The sequence below is a fragment of the Hypomesus transpacificus genome, chromosome 25 (assembly GCF_021917145.1).
Source record: "Hypomesus transpacificus isolate Combined female chromosome 25, fHypTra1, whole genome shotgun sequence".
Taxonomy (NCBI): domain Eukaryota; kingdom Metazoa; phylum Chordata; class Actinopteri; order Osmeriformes; family Osmeridae; genus Hypomesus; species Hypomesus transpacificus.
This window is the reverse complement of record NC_061084.1, coordinates 5352475-5372901: the sequence shown is the minus strand read 5'-3', so window position 1 is coordinate 5372901 and position 20427 is coordinate 5352475. Positions and strand designations below refer to the sequence as shown.

At 45.1% G+C, this 20427-nt stretch overlaps 2 protein-coding genes across 4 annotated transcripts in view; both read right to left on the bottom strand.

The window, feature by feature from the left end:
* Positions 1-95: 95 nt before the first annotated feature.
* On the bottom strand, positions 96-9375 carry LOC124487091 (hepatocyte growth factor activator). 2 transcript variants are annotated; one of them, XM_047049125.1, is made up of 14 exons: positions 8795-9375; positions 8627-8690; positions 8104-8197; positions 6842-6915; positions 6407-6550; positions 5956-6087; positions 5072-5182; positions 4633-4807; positions 4262-4356; positions 2868-3138; positions 1985-2124; positions 1248-1388; positions 855-994; positions 96-566 (listed from the first exon to the last, which is right to left on the bottom strand). In XM_047049125.1, the coding sequence occupies exons 1-14, from the start codon at positions 8846-8848 to the stop codon at positions 396-398; spliced, it is 1806 nt and encodes a 601-aa protein (XP_046905081.1). In that variant the 5' UTR covers positions 8849-9375; the 3' UTR covers positions 96-395. The 2 variants fall into 2 exon arrangements, with proteins under 2 accessions (XP_046905081.1, XP_046905082.1); XM_047049126.1 differs by having other exon boundaries at positions 2868-3135.
* A 229-nt stretch (positions 9376-9604) lies between these two features.
* Positions 9605-20427, bottom strand: part of rgs12a (regulator of G protein signaling 12a) — a 32478-nt gene continuing 21655 nt past the window's right edge. For both annotated transcript variants that reach the window (XM_047048858.1, XM_047048857.1), the window contains exons 9-18: positions 20086-20236; positions 19566-19663; positions 18998-19201; positions 18711-18784; positions 18416-18542; positions 17776-17872; positions 17249-17316; positions 16623-16734; positions 15817-16401; positions 9605-10416 (exon numbers count right to left, since the gene is read on the bottom strand). In XM_047048858.1, the coding sequence (XP_046904814.1) occupies positions 10097-10416; positions 15817-16401; positions 16623-16734; positions 17249-17316; positions 17776-17872; positions 18416-18542; positions 18711-18784; positions 18998-19201; positions 19566-19663; positions 20086-20236 (1836 nt within the window). In that variant the 3' untranslated portion in view covers positions 9605-10096. The remainder of the gene's footprint in view (positions 10417-15816; positions 16402-16622; positions 16735-17248; positions 17317-17775; positions 17873-18415; positions 18543-18710; positions 18785-18997; positions 19202-19565; positions 19664-20085; positions 20237-20427) is intronic.

Below are 20427 nucleotides of genomic sequence, written 5' to 3'. Positions count from 1 at the left end.
CCCCCCCCCCCCCCCCCCCCCCTTCCTTCAAAACACACGCAGACGTGTACCGATGTTGCATCTTCAATTAGTGTCAACAGGGTCTAAACCCAAAACAATATTTACAGAAACGTTCATTGTAATCTTTTCAGTTTGTTACGTGAACATGAAATGGGCCTGCATTCGGATGATAATTCTACTATCAACATTTTCAGAAGAATTATTTTGGAAACTGTAGCAAGTCAATCATACGAATATATTACGATGCGCAGTAGGGACATTAAGTTATATCAAGTAATGGTTTATTTTAGTCACACAATTAAATTCATTTCACAGTTGTTTAAAAACAAACTTCAACAGTAGTGAGTAAAAAAAAATAAAAAATCTATACAATAAAAGTATCAAGTGTTCATTCATTATGACTTGGCCTTGCGACTGATTATTTGATTGATCCAGGGTATGTAATTCACGACTTTGGTGTAGACGCCAGGTTTGTCAGTCCTGCCGCAGCCGTCTCCCCAGCTGATGATCCCATAAAGGAAGCTGACGTCATCCTTCACACAGGCCAGGGGGCCTCCAGAGTCCCCCTGGGGGAAACACAAACATAAACTTGCAATTAATTATCCACTTGGAACCTAACATTACAAACCAAAATTACACAGCTACACGCAGTGTCATTACAAAACATAAACACGTTGGAACATAAACCTTAACCACATCCTGAATTTTTAGCACAGCAGTGCCTATATTTGTACATGCCCTAACTACATCCTACACACTTCAGATTTGTATGCAGCGGAGGCTACTCTTTAGTGTACTACAGCATATCCACTTGTGCATCATCTACTGAAGATTCATTTTTCATGCATCCCAACCTGGCATGCGTCTTTACAGTTTGCCCCAGCACAAATCATGTTAGAGGTCACATGGTTGCCGTAGATCTCTGGCTGGGTGCAGTTCTCATGCGGGATGATCCTCACTCCAGCCTCTTGCAAATTGGAATACTTGTTTGCCTCTGTGAAATAACGGACACATAGTTCAATATCGACAAATAAACACTCGTATTAGAAAAAATGTGGAGCAACTTGAAGGTTGGATATATTTTGAGGCCTTGATTAAAATTGTCTATGCAGGTCCAGAACAGTACTTAAAATAACTTGAAAGAAAAAATACAAGGAAAGCATATTTCTCTGTTTATCTACTTTCAACAGAAATTGTGCATGCAAATGTAGACACAACCAAAGAGGGTTACTTTCTTATTAACTTACTCTCATTCATGTGACCCCAGCCTGTTATCTGACATAGGTAACAGTCAGGGAATTTCATGTCTTTGTCTGGGAGACAGATTGGTCGTATGAACTGGGTTCGCCTCACACAACGTCCATTTTCTTTCTTCAGTTTGACCAGAACTTTTAGAAAGAAAAGTAATATTACAGTTACGTTATGCATTTCTTACTCTGATAACTCTTTCATATAATTAACTTAAGAATATCTATTCTGTATTTGAAAAGGTGATGGTGAAAGCACATGTCTATGAACGTATTTCACAGCAGAGTGATTGACAAGTTGATAACCATTTTTCATCAGCTGAAACATTAGCATGTTTCATTAGTGTTACTGATGATCGTTATTAAAAATTAAATGTTCAATGACTCTGCGACTGAGAAATATTTGACTTGTGTAGAGAAAACAATGGAACAAAGTGTTTCCCACTGGCGTGGACAGATGCTCAGTAAGTATCCCAACCAAATGAGAGCGCTATTATGTGGTACTTGTGCTTGTGTGCATGACTGTGTGTGTGGTTGCGAGAGGACGAAAAACACAGCTGTTCCAAAGTGCACAGCTGTGTGAACGCAGCCAGAGACAGGCAGGCTGGAGTGTTTTTTTGTGTCTGTTTGTGACTGAGGGGGCGAGGGGAATGTATGAGTTTGTGTCACTGTGTGTGTTGGCATACATTAAAACATTGAACACTGCAGAGGAAAACAGAAGTCTATAACATCATTACCAATATCATAGAGCATTGGATTGAATACTGAGAATTTCTTTGGAAAGATGTACTTCTCCACACCAAAGGTTCTGGTGTTGGGACTGGTGACGTTGAAGTTCTGCTGGCCAAGAACCACACGGATCTTTGAAACCAGAGGGCTGAAAAAGACGTCATACACTGTTGGTACTTCATCATTGAACATTTTCAGTCTAATGAGTGGTGACTGACACAGCCAAGCAAAGTTAAGTTAAAAACATGCCAAAAGGACAACTTGAAAAATATAATTTTTCCATGAAGCAGTACGCATTACATAGTGTGAAATGGCTGTTTTGTATGCACATATCACCAGTTTCAGTAATGATGAATGTAAACTTCTCTAAAGGTCTCTATGTCAAACATGGGGGGCCTCAGGCAAAAGTGTCCTGTAGCCATGTTCCAGGGAAACTCTTAAATTGTCTCTTGAGAACATTTACATTAAGGTTTTCCTAGAACTGAATGTGAGTCTAAAAAAAGTATGTGTTCATAGAATAGTAATGGGAAGTTCAAAGTCAGGGACGTCAGTCAAGACGGCTTGTCAGTCTGTCCTATTTTCTGCAACACAAGATGAAAGTTAAAAGCCACCTTACTCTGCAGCTCAGTTAATAGTCCAAACTTACTCCTAAGTTGTATGTAACCATATTCATTAAACTACCTTTTAGGGTGATGTAACTATAACCAAACCAACACTAAGAGTCATATATTCATTAAACTAACTCCTATGGCTAATGTTACTACACTAACCACATTTTGTTCATTAGCATAAATGGATGGTTAGATGAATGGCTTCTCTATCAACACACAGTTGACTCGAGATCAAATCAATTCTATAATGTGGATGTATATGGATCAGACGTTCCAGCACCTTCTGAAGAAGCAGTGAGCAGCAGAGACCACCCAACAGGAGGAGACCAGCGTGCCAGCACAGAAGATGTCGTTGCTGATGTACATGGCTGCCATCCAGGGGTGTGTCCCAGGCAGGGAGGCGGTGCCACCGAGGATGCGTCCCCTCGGTGGCACCAGTCTCTTCTTATGCCTCGTCCCACAGACAGGTTTCTTAGCCGGCGTGGGGGGGTTGGTTTTCCGAGGACCAGGAAGTTTGTTGAAGCCAATTATTCTTTGAGATGAATATGCTGCTGAAATGATGGGGGAAAGGAGAGAGAAAGGTTTATTTGAAAGATACTTTGGATGATTGGTTTCCATAGAGACTTCATCCTCAATTCAATTTAAGTTCTACTGGAGGACTACAACCAAGATGTCTACTGGTGCAAAACTATATTCAACCCCCAACAATAACTATCCAGTATTTTCCTACAAAACGGAAGGAGACAACAACTACTACACCTCTTCGTATCATTTTCGACTTCACGAGTAGGTCAAACTCCCCTGGAAGGAAATAACCAACAAGCTATTCTATAGGATTAAACCTTAGGGTATAGAATGTTTAATAACCACTTTTCACAACTTTAGCTGCCATGTTGAGTAGCTGAAGGCTGGCTTGAAGAATTTGGATTGTATGGAAACCCATGGCAACATGTCATCAGAGCAAACGGTTCAAACAGTCCCACTCACCACTTAAGTATTTGTCAACACTTGATCTGACATGTGGATGTTGCATGACTCATGCCTCTACTCTGTTTAATTTGGCCCATGGACAAAGTATAGTAACTAGAGTTGCAAATTATTTGTTTGTAAAAATGGACTCACATCTTTAGCTCTAGCATAGACATTGTAATAACATTTGTAATTTGAATGATCTTTTGAGAAAACAAATCATTTGAATGATCTTTTGAGAAAACAAATCATTTCATGGGTTGTACTAGTTCCAGGAAAGCAGGAGACATAATGTTTAGTTAAAAGGATGTTCTGGTGCATTCAGGTCATGGTGAGTTTTCAAAAGCTAAACCTGTCCTTGATAGGACAACATCATTCATTAGCTCAGACAGCATTCAAGCTCTATCATTTGAAAATTCATTGGGTACAATCTCCTTCATTTAGTCATCTCGATCTATCAAGGTATCATCATTCTGACACTAAATGAAAGCTACTTAGAAAGTTACTCACAGAAGGATGATTGAGTTATGTTGTGGATCCATTGAGGATCATCAAAATTGAGGATTGGTTCAATAATATTGTTCTTCCCCACGTATTACAAAGCCAAAGAACAAGAATTGATCAAGATAACCACCAAATAGCGCCCTGAAGTAGTTCCTTGCAAAAGTTCTTACTGGGCACTATTTCCTGTTCCCATTTACTCACAACGTATCACACAGGAAGGGACATCACAGTTTTCCCAGGAGATGGCACCGGCATTAAGAGTGTAGCACCATGGCATCTTGTCCCCATCAGGGTTTCTACACAAAAACACAGTGGACATGTTTACGTGGGTGTCACGCCACCTATGGGTCCCTGCCACAGCACACTTCAATCAAGATGAATCAACGCCTGATTACAGGCTGGACTACAACAGTTTTGAGATTGGAAGTGTAAGCATGACCTTGTTCATTCTGTCGGACAAGCTCGAAAGCGCTTAGACTGACAAGATCAAAGTGCTGTTTTGGGGGTTGCCAGGTTCAATGGCGTTGAACTGTAAATGACGCCGAACAAAATGATACAACGTGTCCACACACCTGCAAAAGGAGTGTTCCCCGAGACCCCTGAGAGGGGCGCTGTCCACGGTGTCAACACAGAGCTCGTCATGCAGCAGTTCAGAGTTCCAGGGCAGACAGCGGGCACCAGCGACCGTGGTGGCCACCACACCCCGGTAGTCTGCGCCCTTGTCATGATAGCACACTGCTTCAGGCACTGACACACACACACACACAACGACAGAACGTGCGTACGTTATGCACTGCTGATTTAGCGATTCACGCCACACATAAACATGTTCCGTTGGATTTGGCTTCAGATAAACGCTGTGAGGTACCCCTCCAAGTAGGTTAACCACTGTGTATGATCCCTGGATGATGGCAACACCTGCAACATGTTAAACGATGCTAATCTCGCTAGCATTTCCTTTATACAAAGGCTAATGACAAGACCAGCTAACGATGAAGCGCTCCCACTGACCAATGTTGCAGTAGGCTCCACTATGGCCTGGTCGGCAGGCACACACCTCCTCCCCAGTGGTTGAGATCCTCCTGCATGACCCTTCATTCATACAGGGGTTCTCCCGACAGACTGGGGAACAATCAGACACGCTACATTAGGTATGAACCAACAGTACAAACGATTTGGGGTTCAAATCGTACAGTGAGACAGTGCCTGATTTTATAGGCGGTAACTTTGTAGCTTCAGTCGGAGAAGATAGATTGCACCTCCTGAGACACTGAGAACGTGACTTTGCAGAAACAGCAGCTTAAAAGCTAAGCCTGGATCTGGCAATTCACCAGTGTTTTGAAAGTAAATTGTTTGTATAGCTTCATGCCCTCAATCCCATGACAGGAGAGGGATTCAGTCGACAGCGCACCAAAGAGTCTTCTCCTTTGTATCAAGGGAATATGCTGAAGACCCATGAATGTCCCCCCCATTGAGATGAAAGCACCTGGAGTTCTTTTAAGGGTGTGTCCCAAACAGCACTCTTGAGTCACTGTGAGTTACATAATCTTTCCTTTTATTCCTAGCGAGGCTGTAACCATGGGGAGGGAATCAAAGCCTGTGAAAACCCTCTCCTTTGATATCCCTGTTAACATGCGGCAATGTGCTTTGGTTTCAGCCCCGAAGATTTCAGGAGGAGAAGGGGAGTGAGTTCAGAGGGTTCAGCACAGACCTGGTAATCTGAGGTCGGAGTTATGCTGGGATCTTCAGCAAAACACACTGAGGTTTAATAGCCTAGTCTCACAGGGTGTGGGGGATTGTGTTCCTCTTTACTTTCCAACAAAAGCTAGCAAAAGTTTGAAAACATTTGAAACAGCAGGGGGTCGAAGTGACAATGGATCCACAACAAAACTCACCTGTGTAATGAGTGCTCTTACAGGAGATCTGCCCAGCCACACACTTGCACTGCTCCACATTCCGGAGGTGAATTCTCCCCCAGGATTCTCCGATGTCATAATATCTCAGGTGTACTTTTTCATAGCACTTCCCTGACAAAGACGGCAAGGCAGGGATAAAAGATGGTTTGATGAAACGTGAGCAGAGTGGGTAGGGAGCAGGCGAAAGCGGCATTTTTAGGGAGCCACCTCAACACTTCGTCACAACAATGGACAAAACATTCTCTTTTTCAAGGGAACTTGCACAAGCAGTGCAATTCAGAATGTAAACTTTTTCACTGTCTACACATGTATAGGATTATATATCAGAGTATACTAAACTATATTGTAGCCAGCAGAGTTCAGCAAAACCAGCTATACTGTAGTCTGGAGGATAGCTGTAGGCTTATATACTGTATATAAAATGACCTACTCAGTTCACAAAGCCTGCCAGTGAAGCTCTCTGGACAAGAGCACTCGAACGAGAGCCTGTGGGGCTCCAGGGTGCAGACACCGCCATTTTCACAGGGGTTCAAGTGGCACGGGTCTGTAAACCTTCTGGACGAGTGAACAAAAACTAAGACAAAACAAACACACAAACAACAAACCATTCAGTGAAATCAAAGTACATATTTTTTTAGCTATTATTGATTGAATCATTGAATCCCTTGGACAAATCGAACTAATGGGAGGAACATGAGTGGTTGTTGCTTATGGATGGCTCTTTTCAGTTGTGGAAGTCACTTTAAGTTACAGAACAGAGCAATTAGAACATTCCATAGCAAAGAACCATAGCAAGAAACTACCCCGGTTTGATTTACCTTGATGACTGAATACGGTCACGTTTTTGAGTTGAACTGTTAAGTACCTGTAGGTTGTGTTGTCGGAGTAGCACAGTAACCCCAAAGCAGGTCCCGGTCAAAGTTGTGCGTGAGAGAACACCTTGGACAAGGAAACAAACACATTCCTGTCATGCAGGTCCATTGAATCAAGGAGTGAGATCACTGACATGATGACATCACTGAATGCTTTCAATCACCCTGATAGGAAATTCAAAAGAACCTTAAATTAGCCTTTCTATGTAAGTCCGTGCGGGTTGGAAATTCTCAAAATTTCAAATGTTTGTCTTTTGAATTTAGTGTCGTGGGAGTGGTCGAAACCTCTTGAAAAACAAACGTTGTAACATGGTCATGTCGTAAGTTTGGTCATGTCATCAAGTCGTATGAGTCATTCGTCATGTCAACTCCATGTTCATCCATCCACACCCTAGAAAAGTAATCACTTGGGTTTCAAAACTCCATGACTACACAGATCAACAAGGGGATACTGAGAGATCCCAGAAGCAGCAGGTACTGACACACACATACACACACGCACACACACACACACCCTAAGAATGAGCCAGCATTATAATTAGCTGTTTCTTCATCACTGAGTGGGAAGGGGTGAGGAGACCAAGAGCTATACTGAATTACATCTGAGCTGTTGATGCTAGCAGACACCCACTCCTCCTGTCATGGCCGACGTTTAAAGTGGATCTGTTCTACAGTACCACACAAACAACTTTGTTCAAAAGGATTTGGGATCTTTACTCAAATTGAAAGCCAAAGTGGTACTTGTGGTACAATCTGAATTGAGAAAACACTCAAACTAAGAAATTAAATAGCCATTTATACAAGTATTATCAAAACATCTTTTCTAAACTAATGGTAACACATCTTGGTAAATCAGGCACAACTGTTTATGAATAAATTGATAAGTACCATTGACACGTAAAGCAATTTAGGGAAATTCTGTCTGCCCCTTCAGCACTTGGGTAAAGTGTGTCATTGGATTTGTATGAGAGCACTACAAAAAGGGTTTTGAATATAAACGTTGGTGCCACAGCTTACTTTCCACCCTTCAATGACTTGAGTACCATTGAAGAACATAGTGTGCTGTGAGATACTGTGTGTGACCAAAGTGTGGTGATACAGACCTTTGTGTCACTAGAATTGTCTTTGGGAGTAATAGTAAATCGTGGAAACATTGTGCTGTGTGTGCATGTGGTGAAGGGATGTGTTTGTGTAATCAAAACACTTGATGCAAGAGTAGCTCAGGAACAGCCGGTAGGAATCAGACAGAACTCACCAAGGTTTGGAGGAACTGCTGTTAATGCAGTGATGATGAATACTTCCACCCTGGCGAAATGGGAATTTACATTCTTTCCCCTGTACAGTAAGGACTGGGGGGGAGGAATTAAGCAATGATTAGGCCTACATATGTTTTCAAGAGCACTCAATGTTCAACATTTTTTATGAAATGTACATTTTTTCTTATACTTTACTGTGCTAAAAATAGGCATTGATTTAGACTCAAGGGGTAGCCTACTTTAAAAAGGACAGTTAGAAGCAAATGTACTTGTAAAGATATGAAGTTTGCCTCAGACACAATGAATCCTTTGACTGTATCAGTGTTTCCCGCCTGGACCTATCAAGTTATATTACTATGAAGAGGCCCTGTGCAGGGGAAGCTTACATACACCTTAATCAGTTTTGTTTTGAAGGTATATATGGGGGCTGCACACGCACATATTGATGGGCATATGGACCATTATAAATACATTTTTGGAGGGAGAGTGATAAAATAGCTTGGTATTTAAAGTCGAATTTACCTTTATGATTATCCATGTTGGCATCTCTCGTGCTCACGGTTTCATATCCTGGTGGTATCAGTCGCTGGAGTAAAGTTAAATTGGTGAATACTCAAGTGTTAAACGTGTCGTTGCCACGGAAAGCCTATTTCATGCGCCCCAATCGAACTGTCTGTTAAAATTACTTACCGTCCGTGCACTCATAACACAGGGTAGTAAAAGTAACATAATGTGTGCCATCATAACAATCCAGGTCTTCGTTTTCAGCTGGAGTTAATATCCTGACAAGAGTTATATATACACGTTGTCACGTTACATCTGTCAATTCCCCGATTCTCAGGCTGGCATTGGTCATGGAGAACGTGGGATATCCAGCAAGAATGATCCTGTCCCCAGAAATTTCAAACTGTTTTAAGTAAAACAATTGCGTCATGAGTGACTATTTCGTTTTGCCCCTCACTACACCCCAAAGGTTTTTTCTCCAAGAATGTATGAGGACCCAGTTACGTACTAGTATTCACGTTTGTGAAGAGCCGAAATGTTTGATGTAATGGAAAGTAACTTTTGACGAGGGCGGGTGATGATGGTGCGGGATTCCTCCTACAGTCTTATCTCCAGGCTTGGTCACCAAGCGATTCTAGTTGTAAACATTCCAAGTGCGGCGTGCTGTGGCAGGATTTTGCTTCTCACACTTATTACCAGGGCTCTAATTTTCACCCGTTTCAAAAGAACTCGTCTATAGATGCCGTGGGAAAAGACAGTGAGGTTCTATTTTCACTACGGACAGTTCATCACTTTAAGAGGTGCAAAAGGAATCCAGTTAAACAAAATTGTTCACTTATTTATACCATCGTTAATTATTGACGACTCTGGCCGCCTCAAGTCAACCAAAGGGTAGAAAAGCAAGTCTGGAATGTAACTTTATAGGCAGATAAATCTGTGGGCAAATATGAGTGTGCTCAACATACATTACAAGCCGCCACCTGCCACACCACCACTTGCAGAATTGAGTAAGACATGATTTTATTGAGTGAAATTTAAACAACCAAACATGAAGCTAGACCACATTAGAAATTACAGACCAGCCATCATATTTAGTTCACCATTAAATAAAAGAAGAAATACAACTAATGTATTGGAACAATCTATAAAGTGGCAATGCTAGGAGCTTTTAAAGTTCTTTCTAGGAATTGTCCTGTACTGTTTATGGAATGGGTCACTGCAGAAAGACCAAACTCACTATGAGAAGTGTTGTCAAGTGTCACTATTGTAAAAATGAATCATTGATGCGTTACTACCTTGTATCAGCAGCTAAACATTAACCAGAATATGATGTTCTAAAGCACAATATCCATCACCATGACAGTTTAGTTTTGGAGGGAAAATCATAATCACATTTTCTCTTCAATGAAATGTCCACATCATTTATTAGATTTTCTTATTCAACAAAGGACACGGAGCATGGAAACCGCAGGCAAGGGACTGCCAGGATCAGACGATGGTCGCTTTGTAAATGTCCGCCTGGGAGTCCTTGTCCTCGGGTTGATTTCGGACGCTGTGGGGCAACTGGGAGTTCTTCATCTTGCTCTGGCACTGCCGGAGCTCGGCGGCATAGCCCTGAAAGCTGAGGCTGAGCTCTGAGTCCTCTCCCTGGGCTCGAACAGTCCTCTCTTTCGCCCCCTCCTCCAGACGAACTCCCTCCACGTCCATCACCTCGGTGGCTGTCTGCGAAGGCAGGGCTCCCAAGGACGGGGGCCTCTTGTAGGCCTCTTGTGGGCCTCTTTTGGGAGTGCATTCATCTGTTCCTCCCTCTGTATATGAAAAAGATAGGAGAGCAGATCATTAGGAGATGTGTAGTTGGGTTCAAAGACTTTCACAAGGTATGCTAAACTCTTTGATTATGGAGATAAGTATCCAACCCCAGCTGTGAGACATTAACAATGCCACAGTTACAAACATCATGAATTTAGCGATGGATCCTGATTTTCTCCAGGAGGATGGCTTCAAAGATGGCTTTACGCAATGGAAACTGCCATCCACATTTCTAGGATAAATAACCAATGCATTTAGGAGATCGTATCGTTCCTACAGAGCAGGTTCATACGTTACTGAATGCTGCCGGCTGTTGGAGCTAAGATGGCCTTTTTTGGTCATAGAGCACATTGTGAGGGGAGGAAGACACCGGAAGAAAAAAAAAACCTTAGCGAAAGTCTTCCCAACCCTATTGTAGATGTAGTTTTGAGCCTTGAAGAGTTAACATATATCCACTGTATTGAAAACACCAAATCTTCTCAATAAAGGCACTCAGTATTCTGCATGGTGATGGACTCCAGCCCAAAATGATTGGCGCAAAAGCACCTTTTATCTGATAACAAGAAATACTGTCCCTCATCACAAGGTGGTGCTTGCCTTCCAGTGTGACTGCCTGGCTTAAAAGGCACAAAAGGATGTCAGCTAAACCTACTGGATACATTTCAATTATAACACCCATTGACTTTATTTTTCAGATGATTTTTGTCCAGGCTTGTTATAAGTAAGCTCAATTGATGTTTGTACACAACTTGAGCTGACTTGTTTTATTCTGATATATTGTAAGGTAGAACTTTTTCTTTTCTATTTCTTTAATAAATTCAGTTTTCAGAATGAGCAAAAACAATCAGTGCATAGTGTATTTTTGGCATTTATGTCAATTCAAGCTATTTTAGTGGCAGTCAATCGCCTGTGGTGAAAATCTGAAGGATTTCCTGTGCTAAAAGACTGAGCACACAAGATGGGTGGAAGTGACCTCGAGAACAAACTGGTGAGGTGGGTTTGACATCACGCGGAGGAGAGGCCAGTGCTAGACGTGTTAATCACCACTGACACCTCTCTACTGGGCGTCTGTGAGCAAACAGGAAGGCCAACGCCGGATCTGTTGACATGGTGGCCTCACAGTTCCGATGACACAGAAAACTCCGGTACCGTGTTGCCGTGACTTAGATTTAGGTGACTCCGAGCGCTCGAAACGATGCACCCTCTGAACTCCTCCAACGATGATTCATCACTTCAGGGGCTTATCTAAACACAGCTGCGTGTGTAGGATCTTCAACCAAGTTATCCGTTGGTTGCGCTCTCGTTTGATCACGCACATGCGTTTGATGTTGCTCGTTGAAAACAAGTCAATAAGATTGGCATGGTGCTTTGCACTGCCGCTTCACAGCAAGAAGGTCCAACTCCCAGGCATATGTTCTCCCCAGGCCTGTGGGTGATCTCACGGGCCTTTCTTTGTGGAGTTCTCATATTTTACCAGTGCTCACATGGGTTTCCTTCACAAAGGAACCCTACATACAAAAACATGTAGAACAGATCGCCCCCCCTGCCCTGTCTCTGACATGGGCATGAGGACTTGATCTCTGGGTGCCACTGATATGGCTGCCCACCGCTTCTGCCTGCCCTTGGAGGAAGAACAGATTGTTTCAAACCCAGAGAACAAATTTCTCTGGTGGACAGTCGAAACTACAGCATGTGCTTGTTCCGTGTCGCCGCTCCATCAAGGCGTGCCCGTGTGTCACACTGCGAGATAAATAAACGCTTCTTCGAAATGTTGAGTTTGAGAAGGCTGAGACGGACATTCCTCATCTTGGCACTGGTTGTCAGGACTGTGGGCAGTCTTCCCGTGGCACATATTGGTTCATCAATTGGCCGTAGCACCGGGCTCAGACAGACCAGGTCCCTCCAGGGTTAGGTTGGACCAGGTCCAGTAGCAGTTCACCCAGTCAGACAGGGTTCTGCCTGAAAGCCCCTCCGGCAGCCAGATGGATGATAAGACTGCTCAGGGTCACCCGGGCCTACATTTCAGATTTGTCAGCCAAGCTGAGCAAGGAAAAGAGTGAAATGAGCCCAGGGGTAGTTAGAGAAACAAGGTCCCTCAGGTTCACTCAAGTAAACAGATGGAGAATTAGCATGTGGATATCAGCCTAAAACTAAGTACTGTGTGTGGAGATAGGAAATGAAAGTCATATTGATTGGGTTGAATCATAGGCGCTTCATAAGAACATTTAACTTGAGTCAGTGCTTAATGAAACTCCATTTCAAAATGATTGGAATCACTGTATTGGTGCATATAAAGATTTATGGGGGAAAGAATCACCAGGCAATGATGTACTATTAATGAAGATGTATTCATCAGTCTGAGAAAAAATCACGAAAGAACATTTATGCTAAAAGCCAGATCAGCGAATCCAATCAGCTGTAGAGGTTGATGGAGCTGAGCAGCATGGGATCTGAGGGTTTGGCTATATCCTATCACCCTCTAGTGGCCAGTGTTAACTCTAACTAAAGAGAACCAGAAAGAGAGATCCTTTGTGCAAAGTATAAAAAGCAATTTGATACCGGATTACCTAAAAAGAATCAATAATTAACCATCTAAAACCTTTCATGTATATATCTTTTTTGTTTTGTTTTTGTTGTAAATTTGTGCATGGAAGTTACACTTACACGTTATAGGTTAACTATCAGAAAGGTGTTGCCACTTGCCAATTCCAAATTTTATAAACATGTGCTTTTATAAAAAAACCTGAAAGGATCAAAAGTCTTTGCCAAAGTTTATTTTATATAATGATTGTCTCTCCTTTTCTAATGTAACTGTTAAAAATTCTCTCTCCAGCAGATGGTAGCAGTCATGACCAGTCAGAACAGGAGCCAAAGAGATGCTCATTCCCAACCCAAAAAATATTCACCCTTCCCACGGGGAAAGGCAAGGGAATAGAAACAGTACTGGCATTACTGAACACAACTACAGCTTGCTTTCAAAATTAAAACACCATTGTGTGATAACTCAGACACATGTATTCCTGTGCCACTGTGCCTGAAATAATTGATGCGATGCTGTGTGTATTTGTGTCCTGTAAAGGTCAGGAGTAATTATACCTCAGTGATGACCTCAAGGGACTGTTTTCTTGCTGTGTCCCCACATGCTTTCCAAATGCCACACCAGTATGACCACAGAGCACAGGAGAGCTCGGTAAACAGAGACACAGCTTTTGAAACATAATCGCAGTTCTATTTCGGCGCATGAGACACACAAAAAAAACAACAATAGCCAACAGCCTTTATCTATAGCTCGGCAAACCCGTGTTAGGTGAACCCCGTTACCATGGTTTCCGATGTGGAGGGATCAGGCTGATGCGCTTAGCAACCACAGCAGACGAGCAGTGTGAAGCTGTGAGGATTCTTCCTTCTCATATCATCTTGAGCACATATAATCGCCACGCAAATATCTATTGACACAGGCCACAGCCACATATGGGGCAGGGATGACCATGTTTGGTCGTTCCGCGTTGAACCTGTGTACTTTGAAGTCTGCTTCCATGTGCGTCAGTAGAATGAGCAGAGTTACAAAGGAGCGTGTGAAGATGTCGTTCTAGCTTCCTCGGGAACTTCTTCCTTTTATAGCTTGTTCACACAGCATCTTTTAAAGTCAAGATTCAAAGCGCTGTTATCGGGCTCTGAACACCAGCAAGACAAAAAAAACAAAAAACACACACACACACAAATAGGAACTACCGCTGTCGGGTGTGTGGCGTAAACGACTGCATCTTGCGACAGCGTCGGATTTGCGTCACTGCAGTCTACGGTTGCCTGGATGCTTCTGTTCCGAATCAGAATCAGATTCTGGAAATGGAAATGTATTTGGATGAACGGTCGTTAGCGTTCATCCTGTTTGGGAGACACGCGCTCCCCTCCCTGCACACTGTTCACCTTGGGCTCCACTCCAACTCAAAGCGTGGGGTGGTGGCGGTGGCGGTGGTGGGGGGTGAGGGGGGCGAGCGGACTCCAAATGAAATCCATCTGTGGAACCGATAACAATCCGAGTTCCGCAGAGCGAGCGCAGCCGTGGGCGCGTCACCGAGAGGTGAAGCCTTGAGCCGGAACACAGGACAGACTCGACAGAATGACACCGTCACAATAAGCGGGACCACAAGCAGGACACAGCTGGGTCAGAATGAGGATCAGTTCCAAACACACACACACACACACAAACACTAGACACGACTCTCACAAACGTACACACAATACGGGCACGATAACAACAAGAAGCAACAAGAAGAAGACGAACAATAATTAGCTTCAGGGAAAGTTAGAGGGTGCAAGAAGACGAGATGAGGCGAAGGAGAGCGAGCGAGCGTGGGAGAGTGGAAGAAGGGAAGGCGTGGGAGCGGGGAGGGGAGTCAGGGAGAACAAACGTTTAAGAAGACAGACGGTGTGATTTCAGTTCTAACATTTATTACATCCAGTCAAACACGGATACAGAATTAATTGGCATGATCATCTAAAAAAAGGCATCTACAAAGGGGGAGGGGGGAGGGGAGGAGGGGGGATGATCTAGATAGAGAATGACGTGCAATTCAACAATGTCCCCATTCCAAAAGAGCTTATTAGTGGGCGGACTGCACAATTATCACCTCTGTTTGAACACGAACATCTGACACAGAACAGACATTAGATTGAAGAGAGTGACCAGGGAGAATAACTATGTCTACTATAGACACTGTTGAATTGCACTTGATTAGAGGGCGGGAGGGAGTGAAACACAGCATTTTGAATGAAAGAAATGAAAGTACAGGCAAGTAGGACAATCATAATATTTTTCAACTAACGCTTACAGCACTCTAAAAATAATTGTACACTCATAATGCCGAAGGAAAGCCTTCACAGGAATGAAAGCGGCAAATCTTTCATGGAAACCCATAGTTACTTATGATAATTCAGGTTATATTTTTGTTTATGTCATGAAGTTGCCAGGCCAGACATTATGTAGGATGGGCACTGTATGTCTGCCACATCTAAATCCTCACAAGTGACATGGACCAACATAATTCAAGTCTTCAAGGTGAGCCATTAAAGAACCCAAATGATGTTGTACATCCCATGTAGTGGTATGAGAATAACATCAAAGTAAATGTACCTCATTTCAATTTATACATCATTATATACAATCAGTATAAAAGTAATTGAATGAAAAAATGATTGGAGTGATGACCAGATCCTTTTTCATAAAAAAAAATCGGTGAATGAAGAATTCTGTTTCATTGTAAAGTGCATCAGAGACAATATAGAAGGAGTTGTTGGAATGGGTCAAACCCCCCACATTCACACACACACACACACACACACACACACACACACACACACACGCACACACACACCAGCACCTCACACTGTCGAAATACCTGAGGGGGACTTTCCATCGCAACATCCTGCCTGCGAGTGCGAGCAGGGCGACGGGGGGGTGAAGTTGGCCTCGGCCAAGCTGACCTCGAGGGAGGGTGGAGGCGCCGGCGACGGGGGCAGCAGGGTGCTGTTGGGGCTGCTGATGTCCCCCTCCCCCACCAGGGTCAGGTCAGCATGGGTGTCCTCCTCCAGGGTCCGGAGCAGCAGCCCCGCCCGGGGCTCCGAGGGCCGGGGGATGGGCGACAGGCCGCCGCCGAAGGGGCCGTGGTGGTGTCGGGGCAGGGGCAACAGCGCCCGGCGCCCCCCTGAGTGTCCGTTGCTTCCCGAGCTGAGGGAGGAGTCCAGGCTCTCGGAGCGGAGGTTGGAGTGGAGGGGGCCCCGGGTGGCCCCGCCTAGCCCGTTCTCCCTGCCCGGCCCCTGGGGCTGTTTGAGGGCTGTGGGGGTGGAGCAGGCCAGGTCGGCGGCGGCGGAGGAGGGAGGGGCCAGGCGGAGGAAGTCGGGTAAAACAAGGTCCTCTTTGGACAGGAGGCCTCTCTGGTCGTTGGCTCGGCAACTCTGCGCGCGGCTCAGCAGCTCAAAGAATTCTGTGGCGGAAAAAAGGAAACATTTCACATTTCTTCCTGTCACAGCCGTCAAATATCCCACTGAGCAGGTGGAAGGGGATTAGACGGTGACACATGCAAAGCTTCTCACTTCCCAAGCAAATAAAACCCTCTTTCGGAGCGGCAAAAGTACTATAGTTAGTGCTGAGGTGATGCAAAGCGGAGGAACCAGATTAGAAAAAGAGAGCATGGCCAGGCATTACCTTCCGCTTCGTCTATATTAATCTTTTTCTGCTTTCTCTTTTCCACAGGGAGGGACGCGTCGGGTCCACTTGCTCTCAGAGACAAGTCCTTTCCTGACGACCTCTCATCTCCCTGCAGATGCAACAATAACAAAGCACTCTGTTAAGGGTAAGGAGGTGGTGTGTAAGTGTGTGGGGGGGAGAGGAAGTATTTGTGTGTGCCGTGGCTACTGCACGGACGTACAAAAAGGCTCTGTTGCTAAGGATGTTGCCTGTGACGATGATGGGGGGGGGGGGGGGACATCAGGAATTGGATCCAACATCAACAAAAAAAAAACGATGGAACTACAACTAGCGAGACCTTTCTGCAACGGTGCAAATGCGGCTGGAGATGAGCTGGAGCCATGAGCTGCTGCAGGGAGGTGAGGGGTTAGAAGCCAACAGCCATCGAGCAGAACCGATAGAGCGAAGCCCCTAAGCTGGCTGAATATTAACAGTGCTGCTTGGCGATAAATGTGTCCAGAAAGGCAAAATAACAAGGAAGACGCACAGAAAGCCGCCCCCCCCCCCTCCCACACATTCAGACAGTCCTCATTAAGATAAAGCAAGAATGAGCTGAGGGGAAATTGAAGTGTTCAAATGCTTACTGTTGCTGATTGACTCCTACTGGCCAGGGTTGGTGCATGGCTTTTCGAGGAGCCCGTCTTTGACTTGTCTACAGGACAAAAGAGTGTGAGAGACAGAGAGCGAGAGAGAGACACAGGCAGAGAGAAAGAAGGAGAGAGAGGGAGGGAGAGAGAGAGTTTTATTTGATGCGAGTTGAAGCCGACTCACATATCCTCCTACGCTTCGTCATCTTGGTTTACCAGTGGAGGGAAACAGGACATTGATTACAAGCTTGGGTGAATTCCTGGAAGCAGATGTGCGAGTGACCGAAGGTCAACAGCCAAGGAACGGAACCAGACGGATCCTCTTATCTGGAGGCCCTTTCAAGCGTGCCGAGTGGGTCCGAACGGTATTTTCAGGGACACTTGAACCTTCAACATCTATTCACGGGCTCTTTTATTGGGTTTTATTCTTTGTTCATAAATAAATGTGTTACTTTTTCATTTCGAAATGATTGACCTCATCTGTGTCTCGTCGTGTTTGGGGGGTTTGGTTTTGGTGGTTTTACCTTTGCCTGAGGCTGTCTCGACCTTGTCCAGCACCACTCGCAGGCCGTCCAGGCTGGAGATTGGAGCCCCGAGGTCGAGCGGCTGTGTTTCTCCACTCTGCGAAAACAAACCACAGACACGTTTAGCATGTTTTAGCTTTGCTTGATGATCCTCCCATCAGTACTGTAAAGTGATATGCCGCTTAGCACGATGCTACCACACAATGGTAGCAGGGATATTTGTCTTTTTATTTTTTCTGGCTTGTGTTGTGGTTTAGTGTGCTAGCGCCTTCGCTAACGATGGATATTGTGAGCTGTTGCTCCATGTCCAACGTGGCTTTCAACTTCGGCCAACACCGTAAGCTGTGTAATGCCTAGAAGCCAAACACCCGAAAATAAACTAGCTGGCAGGAGTTTGGGGAGAAGGGCGGAGCCTTCTCTCTCCGCCACATGTTTGAGGAGTGTCGTCATTCTTAATTATAGCCCTTTCTCCGTCTATCTCCATCCAGCTGAGTCACAACGAGCTAACCACTAGGCAGTGTTGGAAAAGGATGCGGTTCCTTCTCTCTGAGCCAACGAGACTGCCCCACCCTCCGCACACAGTCGTGCCCGACAGAGGTGCGGCCATTTTGAACACACAGGGAAGCCGGCAGAGACGTACTATTGTGGCGACCAGATCGCTGAGGTGCAGGCCGTATTTTGCCACGACAGGGCGCAGGACCTCGGTGACCGGTTTGGTAGGTTTGGCTTTCAGGCCCACGGAGCGATTAATAGGAACCAGATCCAATCTGAAGACAGAAACAAAGATGGTGGTCGATTTTGATGGAGAAATAACTTGACCCAGTTGACAACTAATACCACACTAAGAATCTTGCAGTGGAACACAAGTGAAATGAGCTGTATTTGCTGTAGGTGTCTACATACATAGACAGTGATAGTATATTGTGGAACTTTACCTAAACAGGGTGCGTCTCTCCAGTCTGAGTTCTCGGGAGCTGAGTGTCATGCAGTCCTGATCCAACACCAGGGGCTATGACATACAAACAACCCTAAAATCATGAACACTTCTATACCCTCAAAAATCCAACGTCACATCTTTATTGTACTGTGATAAAGTCTTAAAAGGCTGTCAGTCTCTCACGATTCACTAAAGTTTCTGCATTTCCTTCAAGGTTTTTTGTCGTTGTGGGTATCCCTGACAGAAAAAACGGCAACAAACCAACCGACTCTCCGCCTCCCTCACCTTCTCCCCTCCCACCAGGAAGAGGTCGACGGCGGCCATGTTGATGTGCAGGCTGTGGCAGAGGTCCTGGAGCACCTCCCTGATGGAGGCCCCGGGCCGCAGGGCCACCGAGGAGCAGGAGCCGTCCGACAGGGCCACGCTGCAGTGCCTGGCCGGGCACTCCCTGACCCGGTCCCACGACGCCAGCGAGTGCCGGTTGTCAGCCTGAGGAGGACAGCGAGAGGTGGGTGTGTTGGCTTGGGATGGCGGTGGTGGTTTGGTGTGTCTACGGGCGTGCGAGGGGCTAATGCAGCAGAGCCAGCGGGCTAGACTACAAAGCCCTCCGTCTTCAAACATTTCTTCAGCCTCATTTCCCGCCCTAACCATTTATGAGGGAATGTACTTAAATCAATCCTCTCAAGGGCACACAGTATTTCATTCGTTTCTCCCCCCCCCCCCCCCTTCCGAAACATGAAAAGTCAAGGGGGACTTTGACAAACGAATGATGCCTTTGACAGATCTGTTAAAGAGCGGAGGAGCTATCTTGGTTCCCGTGTTGCCATGGTGACCTCGGCCGGCAGGATCTTACCTCGATCTTGCCCGCTGAGAGGGAGGTGGCCAGCTCCATGCTGGCTCCTGACGAAAGGGATCCCTGTGACTCCCTCCTGCCGTTGCTACCCCAGAAGTCTGGATGAGAAGGAAACAGAGGTAGGACAAATCGCCATGTTGGAACCCCCCCAAAAATCAAGGCATTAGTACCATCGTTTCAGTTGCTGCGTTATACAACACATGTTATCATACAACTCAACCCCCTTAATATAGGGCGAAACTGAAACTCTTTGGTTATATTGTATTCCGATATCCAAAGTCATGGTTAGAGAATATTTTAAATTTTCATTTACATTTAGTCATTTAGCAGACGCTCTTATCCAGAGCACAGAGTAATTGCCCCGAGGCAAGTAGGGTGAAGTGCCTTGCCCAAGGACATTTGGCACGGCCAGGAATCTAACTGGCGACCTTCAGATTACTAGCCCGATTCCCTCACCGCTCAGCCACCTGACTCCCTAGTTTATGGAAAAGTAGTCCCTAGTTTTTCCCATCATGCTCACCTAGATTGATTTCCCCAATGTCCTTCTTCTTGGGTCCCTTCCCAAAGCTCCTGTTCCTGGACCAGGAGAAGAAGATGCCTCGTTTCTTATCGGCGCTCTCGTCTTTGGAGTCCTCCGTCAGAGACCTTCCTGACCGGTGCTTCCTGCCGTCCTGAGGACCACAGAAGAACCTTGGTTCAACCACCACTGGACACTGGGACTAAACCCTGGGGGGCCGTTTGGAACTGCTCTTCAACCTGATTTTCGATTCAAAGTCTCGCTGAGATAAAAAGATCTCAAGGCGTGAGGAAAATCTCAAGGCGTGAGACTTGTGCGAGACTCAGTGTGGAGATGTTTGACTTT

Excerpts from the sequence above, each read along its gene's own strand:
- LOC124487091 (XM_047049125.1), bottom strand. The coding sequence starts at position 8,848 with ATGATGGCACACATTATGTTACTTTTACTACCCTGTGTTATGAGTGCA. Across the intron at positions 8,691-8,794 it reads GTGTTATGAGTGCACGGACG|CGACTGATACCACCAGGATA; the intron begins GTAAGTAATTTT and ends ACTTTACTCCAG. Across the intron at positions 5,183-5,955 it reads TAAGAGCACTCATTACACAG|TCTGTCGGGAGAACCCCTGT; the intron begins GTGAGTTTTGTT and ends ATTGTTCCCCAG.